At 44.4% G+C, this 22,416-nt stretch overlaps 1 protein-coding gene across 2 annotated transcripts in view; it reads right to left on the bottom strand.

Annotated features, from left to right (window-relative positions):
- The window catches only part of atrn (attractin), a 143,712-nt gene extending 121,954 nt beyond the window's left edge, over positions 1-21,758 (bottom strand). For both annotated transcript variants that reach the window (XM_080513216.1, XM_080513217.1), the window contains exons 1-4: positions 21,329-21,758; positions 6,880-6,963; positions 4,413-4,526; positions 4,205-4,333 (exon numbers count right to left, since the gene is read on the bottom strand). In XM_080513216.1, coding sequence (XP_080369342.1) covers positions 4,205-4,333; positions 4,413-4,526; positions 6,880-6,963; positions 21,329-21,579 — 578 coding nt within the window. In that variant the 5' untranslated portion in view covers positions 21,580-21,758. The remainder of the gene's footprint in view (positions 1-4,204; positions 4,334-4,412; positions 4,527-6,879; positions 6,964-21,328) is intronic.
- Positions 21,759-22,416: the final 658 nt, after the last annotated feature.

Below are 22,416 nucleotides of genomic sequence, written 5' to 3'. Positions count from 1 at the left end.
GATTGTTCAGATATTGTGACCAACTCTTAAGTACTTCCATGCAGCCGCCGCTTCTTCAACAGACAATTGGTAGCAATATGATGTCAGGAGGCACAAAGTATTAGTAAAAGCATGGCTTCATGTCCCGAGGGATGCACTTTATTTGCACATTTCAGTCCAGGTGTCGTGATCAGACGGTGGGGAGTATCAGGTGGTTCATGCCTTATTCAAACCTTTGACATCTAAACTCTGACGGAGGCGTCGACATACAGATAGACGGAGCTTATCAGGGCCTTAAAAACACAAGGTTGAAAATATGAAAAAAATCTGAAACATTGTCATGAAAACATGGAAATTCTCATATAAACTATTTATTCTACTTGTTAGAAGGAACTTGGAAAAGATGAAAAAACGTCGAGCACACTGAGTGGATTTAATATCTCAGCTGTCAGACCTTCAGTCCTTTGGCTCCGTCTTCCTGATGGATTCTTGGATTTCGGATGATTCATCAGAGACAGTGGCTCGAACACCAACGGGTCCTCGGCCTCTGTTCTCCTGGTGTTCAGCCCCAGGATCTGCACTCGGGTTGAGGACGGTTCTAGTTTGGATGTCTGGGGCTTCTATCGGTCCAGCTTCTGATCCCATGTGATGACTGGCAGTGGGAACACGTTGACGGTGTGAACCTGGTTGTTACCACCAGCCGAGCACCTGCCTCGCTCTCTGGAGGCCTTTGGTTGTGGTCGAATCCCTTGTTCCCTCCTCATGGTTTCCATCAGCCTGCAGGATCTCAAGGTACTTGGAGTTCTCCTGTATGTCTCTGAGGTTTCCCTCTGGGAGGTCGAGTCCTTCAGTTCTGATCATCCTCCTTCTCTTCATACCTTTACGATCCCACGTATCAAACCTGAATGACGTCCCGTCGTCAGTCCGGTAGATCCTGCTGTGGTGGATCAGGAAGTCGATTCCTCGCTCATGGGGTCAGACCGATGCAGAAGAGTGTCTGTTGATCTTGTTCACTTCTTTCTCGTCTCCCTTGAGTGTGTTCGGCGTGTTCCAGTCGCCCGTCTGTGACGATTTTCATTGTAATCATGCCCGTTTCTTTCTTTTTAAATACACTCAAACCTGCATTTCCAGAAATCTAAATGGATGAATCAGCCACATAATGGCGTCTACGACGTTACCGAGGAGTTCAATGGGCTTTAAGGGTTGAGAAAAAGACTACACAGGCGGCACAAATATGCCCAACAACAGTGTTTCCAAGTTGTGTCAATGGGTACGTAAAAATAACTCAATGAAAGTAGGGAAGTAAAAAGAGAAGCTTCTGAGATCTGACGGAGAGACCGTCGGAATGTTTCCAGAGTGTAAACAAGTTGGCCTCAAACGTTTCTAAGTATGTAAAAGGAAAAAAAAAGAATGTTATTATCCATCAAAGTGAGCAGAAGTGAGATGTTTTGGGTCTTTCAGCCCCCCGAAGACAAACACGTTGTGAGACGACACAAAGACCTCCGTCGTTTTCTTTCATGTTCCTTCGGATCCTCACGGTTTGATGTTTCTGCACCTCCACCTCACACACCAGACTGGGGGGGGGGGGGGGGGCTCGAGGAGCTTTCATCCAAATCTGTTTTTCTCAACCCGGCTTCAATCCTATCGCCATGACGACGGTGCCGGCGAAGAAGGGAGACGGCGGGGGTCCATTGTGCCCTTTGCAGGTGTTTACAGGGGAAAGACTCCTTTAGTTGTGAGAATACTTTTCCTTGTGTCGTGCCAGTTGAAGAAATGAGGGACACTTTTTTTGTACTCTTCTCTTTCTTGTGAACTTTACCTTGATGGATCTTCTAACAGCATCATTAAGTTACACATAATAAAAGGGTGTGACGTATGAAGACCAGAAACATCCAGTCAGAACACAGGAAGTGTTCACACACCTTCTTCCCAAAGACACATTTTACAGAGTTGTTTTCAATTGATGGCCTCTTTTACTTACTTGCTATTAAATCTTCTAATCCACCTTCATAGTTTAGGTATTTGTAATTTAAAAGACAACTTCAGCTGACCCCGACCCGTTACTCTTCACTAAACTCCTGTTTACAACGAGATCACCTCATTAACCCTGCTAACAGCAGCTGTAGCATTAGCAGTCCTAGGGTCCGCTTATACGACAGCGGTTCTCAGAGACACTGAAAACACAACTTTTCTAAAAACTGCAATCATGGCGGAAATTTGAAGACGCTGCGACTCAGTCTCCATGGAAACGGACATGTTTTCAAAATGTATAAATGGAGCCTTAAATGAATGTGCTTTTGGGGAGTTTTGTGGACGTCTGTGGCGTCAGAGGTCTGCGTGTCGTACATTTACATGTGTGGGGGAATCTGGCGAAGGTTCGGGACTTCTAGAGGATCTGGATTGGCAATGTCCATTTGTTCTTAAAAACTGTTTAATTTTCAATGAGTTTACAGTTTGATATTTTTGGATAAGACAAGTTAGTTTGAAGCATTCAAATGACCCCCCCCTCTCCCCTCCCTCCCCCCTCACGAGTTAAACTTTTCTCAAACTTAACCGGCTGAGAGAGATCAAGATCATATTCTGGATACTAAATCCACCAGCGAGCATCAAAAACTCTAAATTATCCAAATATAGAGGAGAACAATGTGTCCCATGGGGACGAAGCTGGAGAGGGAATTGAGAGATCATTGCCTTCTTATTCCATTTTTTGGGGTTTTTGGTTTTTCACCTTTAAGTAGTATTGTTGCTTTCACTTCACCCGTGGATAAATATCTGTATTCTTTAGTCCAAAAGTTCTCTGCTCATCTCTCCATGAGACTAATTTTTAAGTTTACCATTTTTTAAGCATTAGCACAGGCTCATTTAACATTTGGTTTTGTTTTTTTTGTTTTAATTCTGGACATCGTTTCTATCAAATAAAACACGTAGTGCTGAGATTTACACGAGTAGAGCTAATGTGTCGCTTCAACACGACAATGATGGAGGCTATTGATAGGAATAAAAGTTCATTTTTCATTGCAATAACTACTAAAGGAACCCTTTTGGATACCTACTAACTGGACTCATTTTTAGTAAGTTGTACAAAGCTGTGGCTCATGAGGAGGAAGCAGCAGAAAGCATCCAGAGGTGTTCCAGTGGAGAAGATAAACGTGGAGCTCACACACAGACACGAGCAGATCACTAATCCACCAGATCTGGACTCCCGTCGGCGCTCGCTCCACTTCCTCCTGCACACTGCCGCCCGCCGTGTTCGGCTGATCGATGAGCTGCGGCGCTCTCATTTTTTAGAGTGTTCTCATTAAAAGGAAGCCTCGGCTCCGGGTCACACTATCAGACTGCATTGATGGAGTGTGTCAGTGAAAGTGATGTATGTTTTATTCACGGGTGCCTCAGATGACCCACGCTGTAATCCTCTCAATGAGCAGGGTTGCAGTACGAATACACACAATATAATAATGTAATACACAACACCACTGCAGCTACACAATACTACAGCTGTGGCTCAAAAAAAAAAAAAACTGTGTGGATTTAAGAGAAAAATATTGAAAGAAAATATTATTTTCCTTAAAGATATGCAAAATATTACCAATTTGCTCCATATTTTAGCGATAGATAAGTTTTTATTGTAAAAAAAAACAAAAAAGAACAATGGTAAAGTTTGTTATTTTTATTTCTTTATACTTTTTTTTATCGTTCGTCACTGTTTTCTATTCTGTAGTATTTTTACACTACAGAATAGAAATTGTATATTTTTACCTGCTCCAGTCTGTGTACAGCCCTTTGGCCAAATGCATTTTTTTTAAAGTGCTCTATAAATAAAGTTGATTTAAAAAACAAATCTACACATTTTTGATTCACCAAATCAACAATATCATATTTTCTTTCATGGATTAAAAAAAAAAAGAAAAAAAAAGCTCAGTTGCTCGCAGCATCGGCTCTTCTGGTGTCTCGCCAACTAGAAAAGTTGTTAAGTTGTTAACCTGTTAACGCTAAAGTTGTTAAAGACTTGGTGGCAACAGACCAGAGGAAAATGACTAAAAACATTAAACTGCTCTCAAAAAAGTTTGTATCTGTCAGTAATGCACACACACACACACACACAGACACACGCACACACACACAAAGCTCAGGAAGGCCCAGAAGACATTTTAATTCCAATGCCGATTATAAATAAGAACGACGGAGGTTACAGACGCAGGATGTGTGCTTTGTTTGTTGGTCTCACCTGTACGAAATGTTGAAGCCGGTCAGGTTGTAGGCGGCGTCACTGAAGAAGTGCAACAAGGCGAACCCGGACTGAGAGACCACCTCTGGAACCGTTTCATTCCCGTATCGCTCCGGAACAATCAGACCGCTGCAGAAACACTTTGTTTACCGCTGGTTTCTGAGAGAAACAGCTGGAATGTGAAGGTGAGGGGTAATGCTGGGCGTACCTGAAGGCCGCCAGCAGGGGGGCGTAGATGGAGTCTCCGTCGTACACGTAGAGATGATCCCAGCTGCATTCTGTGGCAAAGTGGTTGAAGCGTAACCGAAGGACACTGTTGGGCCTGGAAAACGTGAAGACGGTGGTAATGTGTTTAACTGAAATTAAAGAGGTCTGCAGATTTAATCTGTTAAAACTACACACACAGTCCTCAGAAATCAATTCATCCAGAAACAAACTGAGGATGTCTTCAGAAATCAGCAAGCTGTTAAACAGTTTATGTGAAGGAGATTCAGAGATTATAAGAGTTTAAAAAAAAATCACCTCATAAGCCTTTCATATCCAGACATTCTGCACTGACGTGGATGATCTGGGTTAATGATTCTCAACGAGCCTCGCCTCGTGATTCAAGTAGGAAATTCAAGCATTTATTTCCAGAATAAATGGGATTATCTGATCGTCCGGGACCTCCAGAAGGAAAATATTTTCTTTAAATACAGTTTTGTCTGGTGAGCTTACTGTGAATAAATGAAATGCAGACGTTAACCTTCAGCTTAAGAATTAGATAGGATCACATCAAGCTTTTTCCTTTTTAAGAATTAACTAATAAAGTATTTATCCATCTAGCCATCTACCCAACCATGGAAAGTCAAAACGTTTTTTGACTTTTTTTCAAAAAAAAAAAAGGGGTTAAAAACCCTTATTAATCAGGCTTTTAACTGATTTTTATATGTGTGTATGTTTTTTTATATATTTATGCAAATATGTGGATATGTATTTTATCAATTTATTTATCTGCTTCAGCCATTATCTAATCTTCTACTTTTATTAGGTTCTTAACTGAATTTTTCTCTCGGGGGTCCCTACACTGGTGGTGGCGTCCCGGGGGTTTCCCTGCTAAAGCACTTTGTATTACTTTGTTGTATCAAAAAAAGTGCGATAGAAATAAAGTTGCTTAATAATCAAAACTCTACTTTTCTCAACCGTTTGGCGAGTTCTCTGTGACGTTTAAGATCCGCCCGCACAAAAACATCTGAGCGCACGTGAAGCCTCACGACACTGCAGTATTTCCTCCTGGCCTGTGGGGGCGCTGTGACTTCAGAGTCTCACCGGAGACACAGAAGATTGATTCATTGGGCTTCTCCGTGCTTCATTGGTGAATTTTTCTCCAGCAGCGGATTCTATTAAACACCTGATCTGATGCTTCAGAAACTAATTTGTTCACCATCGTGAAGGTTTAAGGAAGTTTAACTGCTGAAGTCGGACTGTAAAACACAGCAACGCCTACCGTCATAAAACACGAGGAGGAGAAATGAGATCCGGGTGAATGACGAGGCAGAAACATTGAACACCTTCAGTAAACTTTTTAAAGCATCACACGATTGTCTTGTTATTGGCCTCAGTGTCTGCAGACGCCTGGTGTTCCACATAAAAACCTCTGATAACACTTTGTCTGTGCAGAATCAACAAACTCGCTGTGAACGAAAGACTTTCTGCAGACGAGGGCAAAAACAAAAGAAACAAACAAAAGCTGCAAATCGGTTAATGGATGGCAGAAGTTTACGAGGTTCCGCTGGAAATCTGCTCACAAACCAGGACGGTTCGATACGAGCAGAGGAAACTGTACGAACAGTCGGAGTTGTATTTATTAGCTGCGCCTCCCCTCGGAGAGCGCTGAAGGGAGGGCAGGCCGCCACCTGAAGCTTCGATTAGCCGAGACTCGCACGCAGCGAGGAATTATTCAAACACAGATGTGACACAAACGGCTGGTGTTCTGGGTTCCGCGTACAGCAGACGGCTTCCCTCCGCCACTTATTTCACGGCTGTTGAGGAAATGAAGCCACGTCGAGCAGACTCGGCATGAATCAAATTCAAAGCCGCTCCGAGGCTTCCGAGAGCCCCAGTGTACGGCATTGTACGGCGGCACGCTGCGGTGCGCTGCGGTGCGCTGCGCTGCAGCGTGTGGCGTGTCTCGGCAGCATTAACCTCCTGTTCGGCCTTAAACGTCCCATTAGCATGTAATGAAAGCTCTGGATCGGGACCCCGTGACTCGCTGATTACAGAAACCATCCAGGGAGGAGAGAAGGTCAGAGATCAAACCTGTCCAACATGCACACAGCCTGTCGAAGCGGAGAGCGGTTCGATCCCACGAGCCAGAGGCTCTCAACACTGAAATGTAAATGTGATTGGATGGCCGTGGTACGGAAGTGCAGAGCTGCAGCTTCGAACTTTCAAAAGTACTGAAACATTTCTCTTTGTACTTCTGGAGAAACTTTGATGGGACCGGATCAGCAAAGAGCCTCATCTCTTTCTACTGCAGATGTGAACGCACGAAAAGTCTATTTTTGACCAACTCCAACCGGGAAAACAAGCAGTTCAATCAGAACCCAATGAGAGACAGATGGTCCGCTCAAAACTAAAGGAACCCAGTGACGGTCTTACATTTTGTTTCGAGGTTTGGACTGAGCTGTACTTACTGTCCCTCGATGAGCCAGGTGCACTTGGTCTTGTACTTGTAGTTTCCTGGACCGTCGGTCAGATAACCCGAGGGGCCGGTCAGCCTGACGGAAGAAGAACAAGATTATGGATTCATTATTTGGTGGTTTTTGTATTTAAATGCTGCTTCTCCATTGCTGCTGTGGCCTTTTGTTTTTTTTCTCATTTGCATTGTACTTCCTGCACGGTGTTGGTCCATGTCGGCAGCTCGAAACAGTCAAAGACTCCTTCAGAAGGAATCGGTTCGACTTCAAGATGAACACCAGAAGCAGATCGTTCACCTCAAACATCAGATCAGAACGATGTACCAACATGAAGTGACTGCAAAACTAACATTTGCTTTAATCACACACCTGCTTTAATTTGAAGTGATGAACATTACCATGTGTTCAGCTGCAAGTTGCTGCAGGTACACTACTTTTATTCATCAATAAATGAGCTTAACACAAACATTTTCTTTACATTAGTTGTACCCCGTGAGCCTGTTAGCTCAAAGCTTTTAGCGTCGCTGCTCATCTCATTATTGAAATGAAAAATCAATTCAGTGTCAGTCCATCTGTGCTGAAGCTTCTCGCAGCTTCATATGCGAGGATCAACGTTTGGTATCAACTTCACAAGTGTTTTGGTCGGGAAAGGATGAAAATGGGGGAAAGGGATGTTTCCATAGTAACAATCGAGTGATTTAAATCAGAGGTGTCGAACATAAAGGCCGTGGGCCTGGAAGAGGCTCCAAACCGCCAAGCAACTTGTAAAGGTTTTCAAAGTAAACATTGATATTTTTAGAAATGTTCCTCTTCGACACGACACTGAGACCTGAGCTGATTGATTGATGAGCAGTCGACATGGACGTCCCATAGAGAGCGTGTTAAAACAAAGGTATCCCAAACTATAGCTGTGTTACACAAGGTCAAAGAATCTGTTGATAGAAGAGCTTTCTTTCTATTGTGTAACTCACTGATTGTCCCATATATGACCTATTGCACCGAAGTGCCTGGAAAACTTACATCCATCCAATTTTTCTTTTACAAAAACAAACGCCATTCGAGTCATCAATGGAAGTGGATACAGGACCCATACAAATCCAATATTTATACAACTAGAAACATTAAAATTTTATGAACTGGTAGAATATAAACTCCTCAAAAATATGCACAAAGCTCATGAAAAAAATATCACCAGCCAACTTGCAAAACAGATTCAAAAAGAGCGAAAGTACATATGAATTAAGAGGAATTTAATTTTTTTTCAAAATTCAAAGTTTAGAACGAAACCAAAGGAAAGATGCATCTCAATCCAAGAGGCAATCTGGATTGTCAAATTAAAACTACTCATTTGATTTATATTTTTAAGAAAATTCTAAAAGCGCTATTGCTAAAAAGATACGACAATACTGTGCAGTGGGAAAATTAGTATGACGATTGTTTTTAAATGTCTGTAAAGCAGCTGGGTTTAACTTCACTACCACTGTCAATGACTTTGTGTTGATAGGGTTGTGTTGATCATTAATGAATGAAATAAAATAAAAAAGCTGCCATGAAAGCTCCCAGGTTGTTGTCAAACAGGCTCAAAGCCACGCCAGTCAATTAAAAAAACTCCCAGAATGCAACAGCTTCTGGACAGAACGCTCAGAACGCAGACATCAAATCACCCTCGTTGAACAAACACCTTCCGAAATGATTAACAGCATCATCGAGGCTCTTTCCCATTGGAATCTATACGTTCACACCATTTGTCTTGTTCGCCACTTCTTCATAGAAAAGGCAACCAAACAACTCGGGCCAGATTCATGACATGTAAATAAAAAGCAAAACAAAGACGAGGATAGATGACAACATTACAGTATTGGTCTCTGCTGCATGTGCGTGTGTGTGTGCGTGTGTGTGCGTGTGTGTGCGTGTGTGTGTGTGTGTGGAAACAACAATGAAAACAACTCCTTGCACAACATGCTGACTACGTCATTCGCTGCGTTTCTGGGCTTGTCGCTGTGGGAACAGACATCTTTTTTTTCAAAACATCGCCATGCAAATATGAAACTTTTCCAATAACGACACAATTTCAGTGTCGGGAGCCAGAATCAGTGTCGAAAACTGGCGGACTGGCTCAAAGATGTCGACCTTGAAAATGGAGTAAAATAGAAAAACAATATCTGGTAAAGGGTCAAAATAACAAGTGTTCACACTTTCAAATTGTGAATAAAACTGTTGATCGGCTGCTGTAATGGATATGACCCAACATAACTTCCCCCGCAGTACTGTGCAGGCTGGATTATTAAAGTGAGGGATTCACCAGGTGAGACGTCAACGCCGCTTATAAAACGTATAACAGAGTCAAACAGGACTTCCTCCGCTATCAGACTGAGGATACAAAGTCCGTCCGGTCCTGTTTATGACTCCTCGCTGCTGCATTCAGATTCCTATCACATTTTAATCAACGGTAGCAAGAGACCTACTTTGTGACTGGGTCTGTGCTGCAGACGGGAGCGCTCACGCTTTCATTACAGACAGCTTGATTATGTAAAACAAAATCATAATCGACATTATTTTGGGCAATATTAAATACACGATTATGTCTTTGAATCTGGAACAGCATTTATTGAAGATGTTTTTAAAAAAAAAGTCTCCTGTTAAATATATAAAAATATCTTGTAATGTAGTAGTAACAAATAAACTGTTGTACTGCATTCAACCTTTTGAAAACAAGAAATAAATAAAATACAACAAGTGGTTGATATACTTCAACATAAAGACTTTGATAAATTTTTCCAAAATAAAATGTTGGAGGTGTAGAGCCGAACGGGAGTCGGAGGCGACGTGTTCAGCAAGGAACTCCAAACTTTATCCTCCATTCCAACACACTTCTCACAAACGCTTTTCTTTTCTCTCTTTCTTTCTCTCGTCTCTCCAACGGAGCTTCACACACGCTGGAGGAACAAAACTACTTCCTCTCTACAAAATAAAGTTCCCCACCACCCCACAGTAACTGGGTGAATCATGACCATAACGGTAAATAAAAAGCAAAACAAAGACGAGGATAGATGACAACATTACAGTATTGGTCTCTGCTGCAATAAAGTTCCATCACCACAGTGATGGAACTTTATTTTGTAGAGGCGGGGGCGCTGCGCTCTCAGGTTGGAGAGAGAGAGAGAGAAGAAGAGTTACTGAGAAGTGTGGATTCATGGAGGATAAAGTTTGGAGTTCCTTGCTGAACACGCCGCCTCCGACTCCCGTTCATCCACTCTACAACATCGTCCTTTTTCCTCCTGCAGACGCATTCTGAGATCGTCTGGAGCAAAGATCCTCATCAACATTACAATTACATTCATTGAGCAGCACTAACAGACACACTTCCTTTAATCTACTTCAGAGATTCAGTTCAACCTTGAAAGTTCAATATTACAGGGACAGATGGGGGCCTCTGCAACTGAAAGTCAACAATCACGCAAACTGTTCAGAAACCAGACCAAATGACACAAATACAAACTGCACACGTCAAGTTCAAGCAGTTAAGATCTTCCTCCCGTTGCTTTAACAAGAGCACAAATGGAAGCGTCGCAGTTTTCTTCGATGTTGTCAAGATCTTGATACGAAACCAGCAAACCAGTTGAGTTCAGGCCTCAAAGTCGGGGTGTGGCAGTGACCCACCACGACAAACGGAACATTCACAGCCCGGCGTGCAGTAAAACCAGCATTTATCATTTACCACCCTGCGGTAAAGTGGACCTGTGGACCAGATCACACCCCACCTGACCCAGGAAAAGACTCGCGGCAGAAAAGCTGCACATTCAAGGAGCTGACGGAAAAACGTTCAGGACAAACGGAAGAACTTTTCCACTCGTGGCAACCGTACCAACCGTTTGGGTCGTTCCCATTCAAACCCTTCTGCTTTGCAGTGGCCTTCGTTACTCATCCCACAAATGCATCCTCATAAAACCAGATTGTCGGAACCGTGGAAACGGACGTCGTTTTCTGAACATCGTTGTGTAAACGTCAAACCAGAAACGCGGACGGCCTGAATCTTTTTAAACGTTTTTTTTGTTTAAAACAATGTTTTTTTTCTTAATCCCAATGTAAAAAATATATTTAAGGTTTGAACAACATACATTTTGTAAAAAAACAAAAGAACTCATGTTTGCACAGTATTATTACCCAATATAACCTTACAGCGACCAACAGACGTTATGCTTTCAGCTGCGTGTATTTACTTATTTACTAGTTTGTTTTTATGTGTTTTACCAACTCTTCATCATCCGAGGACAAATTGAATGGATTTTGTCAGTTTCTGAATAGATCTCCACAAACTGCCCCAAAAAATGTCTATTATCATCATCATCATCATCATCATTGCAGTTTATTGTTGCATGTCGAGCCGACAAGTGCGACAAAACATATTAAACTTATTAGTCAATACATGGAAGTCAAGCTTTCTTCTCATTGTTGTAATAAGCAGAATCAGTTCCTCCAGAATCTGAAGGCGTAAAACCAGAGACCTCAGAACACTGAAATGTTGGGACTCACAGCTCACCGAAAGCTTTCTTCAACAATAAATACAGGTTTTCCTCCATTAATGCTGCAGGAAAACACAGACGTAAAACAGCAGAGGAGCAGAGCCGAGTCTGAACCTGCTTTTAAAGGTCTAACTCACTTTTATTGTGTGATAAATATTTTATAAATGACTTGCGGGGGCCATGTTTAAAGTTATGCATCACATTTCTGTCCTGCAGGGATTTCTTTCACCTCCAGACACCAAATGCATTACAGACACGATGTATGCAGGAGGTTTTTAACATCGTGAACCTCGGATTTCTTCTAATGTGAATTATCAAGGACTTGACTTGTAAAATTACCAAAAAAAAACAAGCAAAAAGAGCACCATGTGATTCCTTTAACAGAATAAAAGAAAAATAATGCATTGGAGAAATATAATTGGAAATGTGTGTGTCGTATTCAGAGATTTCCACAGAGCTAATTTCATAATAAATGGGGGGAATTCAGAGGTGATGCCAGGACGTGAACATGCGTCAGAAGCTGAAAGTGGCTCCATGCGGTGCGGACAAGGCGTCCATTCACCCGCCCGACCCCTCAGCACAAAAAGAAAAACATCCTCCAAAAAAAGTCCAGGAAAACTAATTGATTCCGACAAAAGCCTCATCTCATATTCAGGGGGGGAAAAAAAAAAAAAAAGTCAAGCAGTGCGTCTGGAGGTTTTCACACCAGGAGGCAGAAATCTCTCTTTACTGGAGATAATGTGATCAGAGGGTGGCATTGCCTCGTGGTCACACCCTTTAGATCTATAGGCAACATGTACGGCCACAACCGATCGTAACATGAATACAAACAGCCTGTCAGGAGGAGGGGGCTTCATCAGAATGTTTCCTGCTGGTTTAGTGGGCCTGCAGAACCTCCAGCCACTCGCACTGTCCCGCTCCCATCCCACTCATTCACCGTCACTGGCCTGGATAGCGACATGCAGGTAATCAACCAACTGGTCGATCAAACAACCAGAACGCAGCCTGATCCAAGATGGCTGAAGAGAGGAAACCTTTATGTTGGAAGGTTAAAGTGGTTTCCAGCCCGGGGTCCGGAGCTGCAGACCCTCTGACGAGGGCGAAGGCGACGCCTGATCTCTGGCTGCACGAGTCAAAGGAACCCAGAATGAGACGCGTCCTGCAAGCTGAGGGTCCGTCCACACCAGAACCTGGTTCACCTGAACCAGATGTTTCTGGCCTGTCGTCCACACCAGAACCTGGTTCACCTGAACCAGATGTTTCTGGCCTGTCGTCCACACCAAAACCTGGTTCACCTAAACCAGAAGTTTCTGGCCTGTCGTCCAAATCAGAACCTGGTTCACCTAAACCAGAAGTTCCTGGCTTGTCGTCCACACCAGAACCTGGTTCACCTGAACCAGATGTTTCTGGCCTGTCGTCCACACCAAAACCTGGTTCACCTAAACCAGAAGTTTCTGGCCTGTCGTCCACACCAGAACCTGGTTCACCTGAACCAGATGTTTCTGGCCTGTTGTCCACACCAGAACCTGGTTCACCTAAACCAGATGTTTCTGGCCTGTCGTCCACACCAGAACCTGGTTCACCTGAACCAGATGTTTCTGGCCTGTCGTCCACACCAAAACCTGGTTCACCTAAACCAGAAGTTTCTGGCCTGTCGTCCAAATCAGAACCTGGTTCACCTAAACCAGAAGTTCCTGGCTTGTCGTCCACACCAGAACCTGGTTCACCTGAACCAGATGTTTCTGGCCTGTCGTCCACACCAAAACCTGGTTCACCTAAACCAGAAGTTTCTGGCCTGTCGTCCACACCAGAACCTGGTTCACCTGAACCAGATGTTTCTGGCCTGTTGTCCACACCAGGAACCTGGTTCACCTAAACCAGATGTTTCTGGCCTGTCGTCCACACCAGAACCTGGTTCACCTGAACCAGATGTTTCTGGCCTGTCGTCCACACCAGAACCTGGTTCACCTGAACCAGATGTTTCTGGCCTGTTGTCCACACCAGGAACCTGGTTCACCTAAACCAGATGTTTCTGGCCTGTCGTCCACACCAGAACCTGGTTCACCTGAACCAGATGTTTCTGGCCTGTCGTCCACACCAGAACCTGGTTCACCTGAACCAGATGTTTCTGGCTTGTCGTCCACACCAGAACCTGGTTCACCTGAACCAGATGTTTCTGGCCTGTTGTCCACACCAGGAACCTGGTTCACCTAAACCAGATGTTTCTGGCCTGTCGTCCACACCAGAACCTGGTTCACCTAAACCAGATGTTTCTGGCTTGTCGTCCACACCAGAACCTGGTTCACCTGAACCAGATGTTTCTGGCCTGTTGTCCACACCAGGAACCTGGTTCACCTAAACCAGATGTTTCTGGCCTGTCGTCCACACCAGAACCTGGTTCACCTAAACCAGATGTTTCTGGCCTGTCGTCCACACCAGAACCTGGTTCACCTGAACCAGATGTTTCTGGCCTGTCGTCCACACCAGAACCTGGTTCACCTAAACCAGAATTTTCTGGCCTGTCGTCCACACCAGAACCTGGTTCACCTGAACCAGATGTTTCTGGCCTGTCGTCCACACCAGAACCTGGTTCACCTGAACCAGATGTTTCTGGCCTGTCGTCCACACCAGAACCTGGTTCACCTAAACCAGATGTTTCTGGCCTGTCGTCCACATGAGGAGGTTTTAGAAGAGTGAAAACATGTTCTTTTTAACACGGGTCCCAGAATGGGGAAATTCTAAAACCCCGGCTCACAAAGACAATCATCTGTAAAAAAAAAATGAGGTGATCACCCCCCTCTTCCCCCACCGACGGTCCGTGATGTCATCAAATAACCACAACAATCAGGGACTACAAGCTTTGGTGGAGCTGCAGAAGCTACTGACACTAGCAGCAGGAGGAGCAGGGTCATAGACCTATAGAACTAGAGTTATATACAGGTTTATGAGCAGGAATCTTATTCTAAATTTCTATGTGCTGCGTCTTCTTCTGTGTTTCTGGTGTGTTTGTTGAGTCACAGCACCCCAAAAGGCCTGGCATGTGTACTACATGTCCTGAAGCCTCGTGTTGAGCCGAGTTCATAGTGACGTGTGGACGGAATGTTTTATGGAGAAGGTTGGGGAGTAAAAAGACAATTTTCCTCGTGTGTTTGTGGCCTAAAGCTGAACGTTTGCATCCATCACGCTGTGATGTTGAGGTTAATCAGAGGGGCGGTAATCCAGGGGAGGCTTCAGGAGAAAAGCACCGCAGGGTGAGACTGTGGTTAGATAAGTGGTAGTTACAAACCCTCAGTGTGTGTGTGTGTGTGTGTTGGTGTCTGTGTCTGTTAGTAAACTCAACACAATCTGAGGTAACGCCGACAGTTATGGTTACGTCAGAAGTAGTTCTGGTTGAGTTTGTAGCGAGTCAGCAGGGAATGAAGGAGAGTAAATGTTAAAATCCTCACAAGGCCCAGAAGCATTGCTCTCATGTGACTTCCTGTTGATGATTTTTCAATCAGATGAAATTAAGGTCCAGTTTACGCGACAACATTTTCAAAATTATGTCTGTTTCCACACCCACAGCAGAAACGCTGAAAATTATGTAGTTTTCAGCATTTAAGTAGCAAACATTAACACCGTTTTAAGTAGTAAACATCAACACTGTTTTAAGTAGTAAACATCAACACTGGGAGAACACAGATATTCTAGTGTACAGGCCAACACGTTGGATTGTTATTACGGTGACTGTCAAAATAAAAGTACCAAGCCCAGGAGAATCTTGACTGGGAGTCATGACACCACGGAGGAAACTTTGTTCTGATAGTCTCTATTGAGCATGTGCAGAACCTTCAGTTACTACGGCGGTGGTGGCCAGGACAAGGAGCGTTTTCAAAAAGTTGTGTTTTCAGTGGTGATGAGCATCGTTGTCATGTAAACAAACCCATAAAATGCCACGCATGTTTTCCGTTTTCACTTGAAAATGTTGTTCCGGACTATTGAGCGCACCACAATATCAGCCGCACCCACCAAATTTAAAAAGGAAAAAAAAAGAAAAAGACATGTTGGAGTTACGCGATGCACCTGAACACATCACCCATATATCAGCGGGATGAAGCTCTTAACCCTTAAAAAGCATGTTTAAAAAAAAAAAAAAAAAATAGTGGCTTATCACCCGGAAAGCACGGTATACTAAATTCTCTCGATTCACAGCATTCTTGACAGATTATAGTGACACAAATTGGCGCGGCGCGTAATGATTCATGATGATTCGCCACCGTTTGGTGCTTTTAATTGAAACGCTTGCAAAACAGGTGGCAGCTGTTCGTGACGGCGTCTCCAATAAGAATGACGTCATTCAGGTCAAATTGGCGAACCTTGGTCATGAACGGAGACTGGAGCGTCATTTGTCACTTGTTCTGTGTGAACGCATCATGAGGTGGTGCTCAAACTGAACAAGTTCAAGTTTTCCACATCGTTCAGTCTGGAGTCCGTTTGTTTATTAAACAGAGAAAATAAATAAATAAAAAAAAACGGAAGAACTGAACTGCATTATTTTTAATTTTAACTAATTTTTTTTATTTCAACTTGATAAGAAACACCTTCAACTTCTTTTCGACGGGTACAAGGGAGACGTGTCAGATTAACCTCATAACGTATTTCCACTGGCTGCCGGTGTCACTATTATTAGCACATTTTCCAACGTTTCCATCCAAACTGCCTCGACCAGAGGAAAGCGGCCATAAAAGCGGAGGACGATGACGAGAGCGAACAGAACAGAACAGAACGGGGGGCACTTCCTCCCGGGAAACAGACTGGCTTTGGGTTTCTGCAGGGACGCACGCCACAAACAAAACTTCCACTCGTCCTCCACCGCGCTGGGCCTTCCTGAAGCCAGGCGGGCGGGAGCAGCGGCACGGTGGGGAAGTGGGCGGCTCCTCCGCCTCACATTAACACGTCGTGGTTTTCGAGAGAAGTCTTTCAGGGAGAAAGACGAGCTAGAATCGTTCCGGCGGGCCGAAACGATACGGGACGGTTTGCTGGAGAAACATCCAGAGAAACATTCTCGCCAAGAACAGAACAGAGGGAAACGTTCTGATGACAGTGAACGAGGGATGGAGGGAAAGAAATCCACTTAATAGATTTGATTTGCGTGTCCTGAACCAGCCCAGAACCCCTCTGCGTCTTTGGTTCTGGTTCTTTGGTTCACTGGGACTGCAGATTGGCAGGACGCCGCCGCAGACAGCAGCTTGTCGCCGCGCTCGCCCGGCCTTGTATGCCACCATTGTCTGTATGCTAAACACGGCCTCACCCCCCCCCCCACCAGCAGCCCCTTTGACCGCGCTAACAAAACAAAAACAGCTCGGCCCGACTCCGCAGCGGCGAGTGCACAACTCCACTCCAAGATAATTAGCCTGATGGCGTGAGGCAGCAGGCGGTGTGGCGACGGAGGAGACGGTAAACACTGCCGCTCGGATCCTGCTGGGCCACTAGTGACGAGGAGACGGGCCAGACCATCGCCTTACTGACAAGATCCACGACACTCCTGATGGCGAGAAGAACGCTCTCCTACATCCACCACCGCTTCAGAGGAGAAGCGAGAAGCAGCTTGGATGCTTTAAAAAAAACAACAACTGAAAAAGCTTCAATCGTCACTGCGTCGGACCAGCAGAGTCGCAGGAAACAGACCAGCTTTGAAACTTCATTGCAACTTTGTCAAACACAGCAGCAGCCAGATTATCTTCCTCTAACATCCAGATTATAGAGCATCTTCCTCCTCTAACATCAGATTAAGGAGCATCTTCCTCCTCCAGCATCAGATTATAGAGCATCTTCCTCCTCTAACACCAGATTATAGAGCATCTTCCTCCTCTAACATCCAGATTATAGAGCATCTTCCTCCTCTAACATCAGATTAAGGAGCATCTTCCTCCTCCAGCATCAGATTAAGGAGCATCTTCCTCCTCCAGCATCAGATTATAGAGCATCTTCCTCCTCCAGCATCAGATTATAGAGCATATTCCTCCTCCAGCATCAGATTATAGAGCATCTTCCTCCTCTAACATCCAGATTATAGAGCATCTTCCTCCTCTAACATCAGATTAAGGAGCATCTTCCTCCTCTAACATCAGATTAAGGAGCATCTTCCTCCTCTAACATCAGATTAAGGAGCATCTTCCTCCTCCAGCATCAGATTATAGAGCATCTTCCTCCTCTAACACCAGATTATAGAGCATCTTCCTCCTCTAACATCAGATTAAGGAGCATCTTCCTCCTCCAGCATCAGATTAAGGAGCATCTTCCTCCTCCAGCATCAGATTAAGGAGCATCTTCCTCCTCCAGCATCAGATTAAGCAGCATCTTCCTCCTCCAGCATCAGATTATAGAGCATCTTCCTCCTCCAGCATCAGATTATAGAGCATCTTCCTCCTCTAACACCAGATGAATATGATGAGTGAATCAGTGTTGACAGTTTAGCGGATGCTAACCCTACAATAATAACAATAGTATTATAATAATAATCACCACAAAAAGGCTTGAATGAAAAAGTATAAAAGTGATGAAGTTAATCAGTAAATTATTCCAGCTTCCGTTACTTCCACCAAATTATGACGAGACGCGATGCTAAAGACCTGAGACACAAACACAATTATGGGAGCGAATGTGGCTCAAAAATCAATTTGAAATGTATTAACAGAAACACTTTTTCATTTTCAGATTAAATTGTATTTTTTGACTCACAAGTATAAATTAATGACCAATCATCCAAACTGCATTTCCATTTTCTTCTACAAGGCTGCTTATTCTGTGACTTAATTAAAATGAAAAACAAAATGATGTTTAAGTTTTAATTTTCAAAAGACACTCCAGCAAATAGTGACCAAAATTCCTTTTGAAATGTGAAATTTGAACATTTAAATGCATTAGCAGAAATGTTTTGCATTTCAAGGTTCTGGCTGCATAGTTTCACTCATAAACAACATTATTAATGCATCATGCAAACTGTATTTTCATCGTCTTATTCGGGTTGAACAGTTTGTAACAGAACTGAATAGAAAACCTAAAGAGGGGATTGCTTTTTCGCATTCATGTCCGCCGCGCAAAAAAAAAGGATCACAATTCAATTTGACTAGTGGCGCAGGGCCTGGACCAGGTCTGCTTGTCCCCCTGACACAGTCTTCAAGCCACGACAACAGTCTGAAAATGTAGTGAGACAAGGGCTGCTCGATTATGGGAAAAAAATCAAAATCAGGATTATTTTCATGATTATGTCTTTGAATTTGGAACAGAATTTATTGACACGTTAAAAACAAAATAACAGTCACCTGTTAAATATATAAAATATCTTGTAATGTGAGAAATAAACTGTTGTACTGCACTCAATCTTTTGAAAACAAGAAATAAATAAAATACAATAAGAGATAGATATACTTAAACATAAATACTTTGATAAATTGTTTCAAAATAAAATGTTGGCGGTGTCGAGCCGACGAACGGGAGTCGGAGGCGACGTGTTCAGCAAGGAACTCCAAACTTTATCCTCCATTCCAACACACTTCTCACAAACGCTTTTCTTTTCCCTCTTTCTTTCTCTCGTCTCTCCAACGGAGCTTCACACACGCTGGAACAACAAAACTACTTCCTCTCTACAAAATAAAGTTCCCCACCGCCCCACAGTAACTGGGTGAATCATGACCTTAACTGATCACCACAGTGGTGGAACTTTATTTTGTAGAGGCGGGGGCGCTGCGCTCTCATGTTGGAGAGAGAGAGAGAAAAGAAGAGTTACTGAGAAGTGTGGATTCATGGAGGAAAAAGTTTGGAGTTCCTTGCTGAACACGCCGCCTCCGACTCCCGTTCATCCACTCTACAACATCGTCCTTTTTCCTCCTGCAGACGCATTCTGAGATCGTCTGGAGCAAAGATCCTCATCAACATTACAATTACATTCATTGAGCAGCCTCAAGTGAAGCTGAAGGTTAATGGTTTTTCCTGTGAAAATCCAGATTTGGAGAGATTCCGTGAACAAACGGGATTTCGCTTCGGGAATCTTCAGGAGTTTCCGTGACGCTGAGACGTCAACAAACCGGGGGGGATGTTCCACAAAATTCAAACACTGGAAATACGAGTTTGTCTGAGTGTGATGAGGGATTTCCTTCAGAAAGGTTTTGACATCGTATTAGAGACGGACATCAACGACTAAAACTGGCTGCAAAGTTGTTGATTTTTCCATCTGGACTCTGGGAGAGGAACTTTAAACTTGAGTGAACTGTGAGCAGGTTCTTATAGCAACTTCAGCTATTTGGAATATAATAAAACAACATTAGTCCAGATCCTGAATCAACCTTTTCATATACACTGGGTCAAACACGATAAAAATTCAAACCATCACACACACACGGACACACATTACCCCACAACAAGCAAGTCAGACACCCAGACTGAGGTAATTAGTGGGTTTTTTTTAGCCGTGTGGTAGGAAACCAGCGCCGCCAAGCAGGCCAAAGACGAGAGATGAACGTCAGATGAACGTCAGATAAACTGTAAGAAGTTATTCTAACAAACGTGTGTTTGGATTCAGGAAATCAGAGGAAACTCATACATCCACAGAGACAACAAACGCCAAACTACCAGAAACGTTTACACCCGTGGGAGACGTCTCATTGAGGCGGGTCTCAATGAGACGTGGAGGAATGAGTCAGAAAATCCAGTCCACAGTTTGCAGCCAGCCAGCAGGCTAACGTAGCAGCACTGTGATATCCAAATGTTTATGACAACATGTCGCTGTTTGGACTGTTGTCGTTTTAAAAACGCCAGCTCACCGAGGAGAACGGCTCTGACCGCAGCATCAAAACAATGATGTCAGCAGGAGATTCACACCTCTGTGAAGCTACGTCCTCCTCCACCCTAAACTCCCTGAAAATAGTCCCAATGGTTGGAGCTGCATTAGAGCTGGAAACATTGTGTTGCTGCTGCGGTGCTAAAGAATTTCTCCAGGGATTAATAAAGTGATTGTGAGGTTTTAAAGATAGAACTAGTTTATTATGAGATTATGACGTCACACAGACCCACATTGTCCACATGGAACTAAAATACTTTGTACTGCTTCCTTTTCTCACCTTCTAACCTCAAGTTGTCTGTAGAGAGAAAACATGCAAACAGTCCTACATTTATTACTTTACTGTACAGAGTAGTTTATTACTACTTCATATAAAATCAACAATAATGATAGTATTAAAGCAAACAGAGCTCTGGTATTGGAATAGTATCGTATCAGTAGATATCCACATCCGGGTATCGGGAGAGGACCGTTGCATCCCTAACCGCTGCACCACTGTGTTGCTCACAGGAGACACACGAACCCATCTTCAACATCCACGCACAACAACTGTAGCGCCACGGGTTTATTAACCAGGACTTGCAGAAGCATGGGAAGAACGTGCAAACTGCCTGGAATCGAACTTTCTCACTGTGAGGACTGGAGAGGCGACCCACTTCTCCACTGGTGTGCAGCAAGCATGCAAATAAGGAAATGACCTTTTCGTCTGTATGAGTCTCGAAGAAGTGTGTGTGTGTGTGTGTGTGTGTGTGTGTGTGTGTGTGTGTGTGTGTGTGTGTGTGTGTGTGTGTGTGTGTGTGTGTGTGTGTGTGTGTGTGTGTGTGTGTGTGTGTGTGTGTGTGTGTGTGTGTGTGTGTGTGGTGCTGATGCTGCAGACTTGTCTGACAGGATGTGACGGTCATAAAGATGTTTAAAGGTTCATCACATCGTGCACCTGAGCCGCACATCTGCCCCTGTGGTCAGCAGCTGGGGCAGGTGCAGGTGTCTGATGCCTCAGGTGTGCGGTGCTGCTCCATCACCTGGTTTAACAATCTGAGCTCTGACTGAGCCTCCAAGCGACCGGAAGCCCCGGTACCGGCTGCCGCGGCTGCGTTCCCGCACGTACCTGAAGCGTCCTCCGCAGTGCTGGCACTGGTCCCCGACCCAGCCGGGGAAACACACACAGCTCCCGGTGGCGTTGTTGCACTGTCCGTTCATACACGGCTTGTCGCACTCCTTCGCCTCGGTGAGGCCGGCCAGCCCGGACAGCACGCCCATGACGGAGAGCAGGAGGGCGGTGGAGAGCATCAGTAAGCCCCGGCCCGAGCCGTGGCCCCGGCCGGAGCCCGAGCAGGCCCGCCGCGGCGCCCAGGACATTCGCTCACAAAAGATGGCTGCTGGAGGCTGAAGCTCCGCCGCTGCGGGGAGAGAGCCGAGGAGCGGTCCGCCGCCGGGAGGTGCCTCGGACCGGAGGAGCCGCCGTCTGGGTGAAGCGTCGCGGTGTACGGAGGAGAGGTGGTGGTCGCCGGGGACTCGGTTCACATCTTCCCCGCGGTGCTGCGTCCCAGCGCCGCACCGAGACGCTGATTGACACCCGGAAGTGATGTCAGGAGGAGGAAATGCGCCACGAGCCGCAGAGCCCGCCCCTTCACCGACAAAACGCTCACCGTATTCTCCCTCAAACTTCGAATTAGATCACTTTTACACATATTAAGTCATTAATCTCCACGGCGAAGACACGTTTCCCACGTCTTCCGCCGTCCACTAGTTTATTAACGGAACAGAAACGCCAATATGTTTGGATTTGTTTAGAAACTTAATCACCCATGATGCTTTGACACACCTGTTTAGTGTGTATGCTGCAAGGGATCATGGGAGCTGTAGTTACTACTTCGAATTGCTAAATTGAGTAAATCAGAGGATGAATGTCACGTAATTGTGAAAGAGAATCAACACTTTCAATTTGTTGCTTCTCGTGACATTGTTTTATTTGGTATATTATCTGATTTTTCTCAAATTTTATCATCCTACTTTGTGTTTTTGGCTTTTGGAATGTTACTTTGTGACCAAGAATTCGTTTCAATGACTTAGACAATATGAAGCAAAAACTAATCAGGGTCTATTTACTTTAAGGACACTGAAAGAGGTTTTTCCTCAATTTAGTGCACAATGTAGTGGTTGGCATCGTCACGTCACAACAAGGACTCCCCGGTT

Source organism: Blennius ocellaris (assembly GCF_963422515.1).
Source record: "Blennius ocellaris genome assembly, chromosome: 17".
Lineage (NCBI taxonomy): Eukaryota > Metazoa > Chordata > Actinopteri > Blenniiformes > Blenniidae > Blennius > Blennius ocellaris.
The sequence above is the reverse complement of the archived record's forward strand: the minus strand, read 5'-3'. Positions and strand labels throughout refer to the sequence as shown.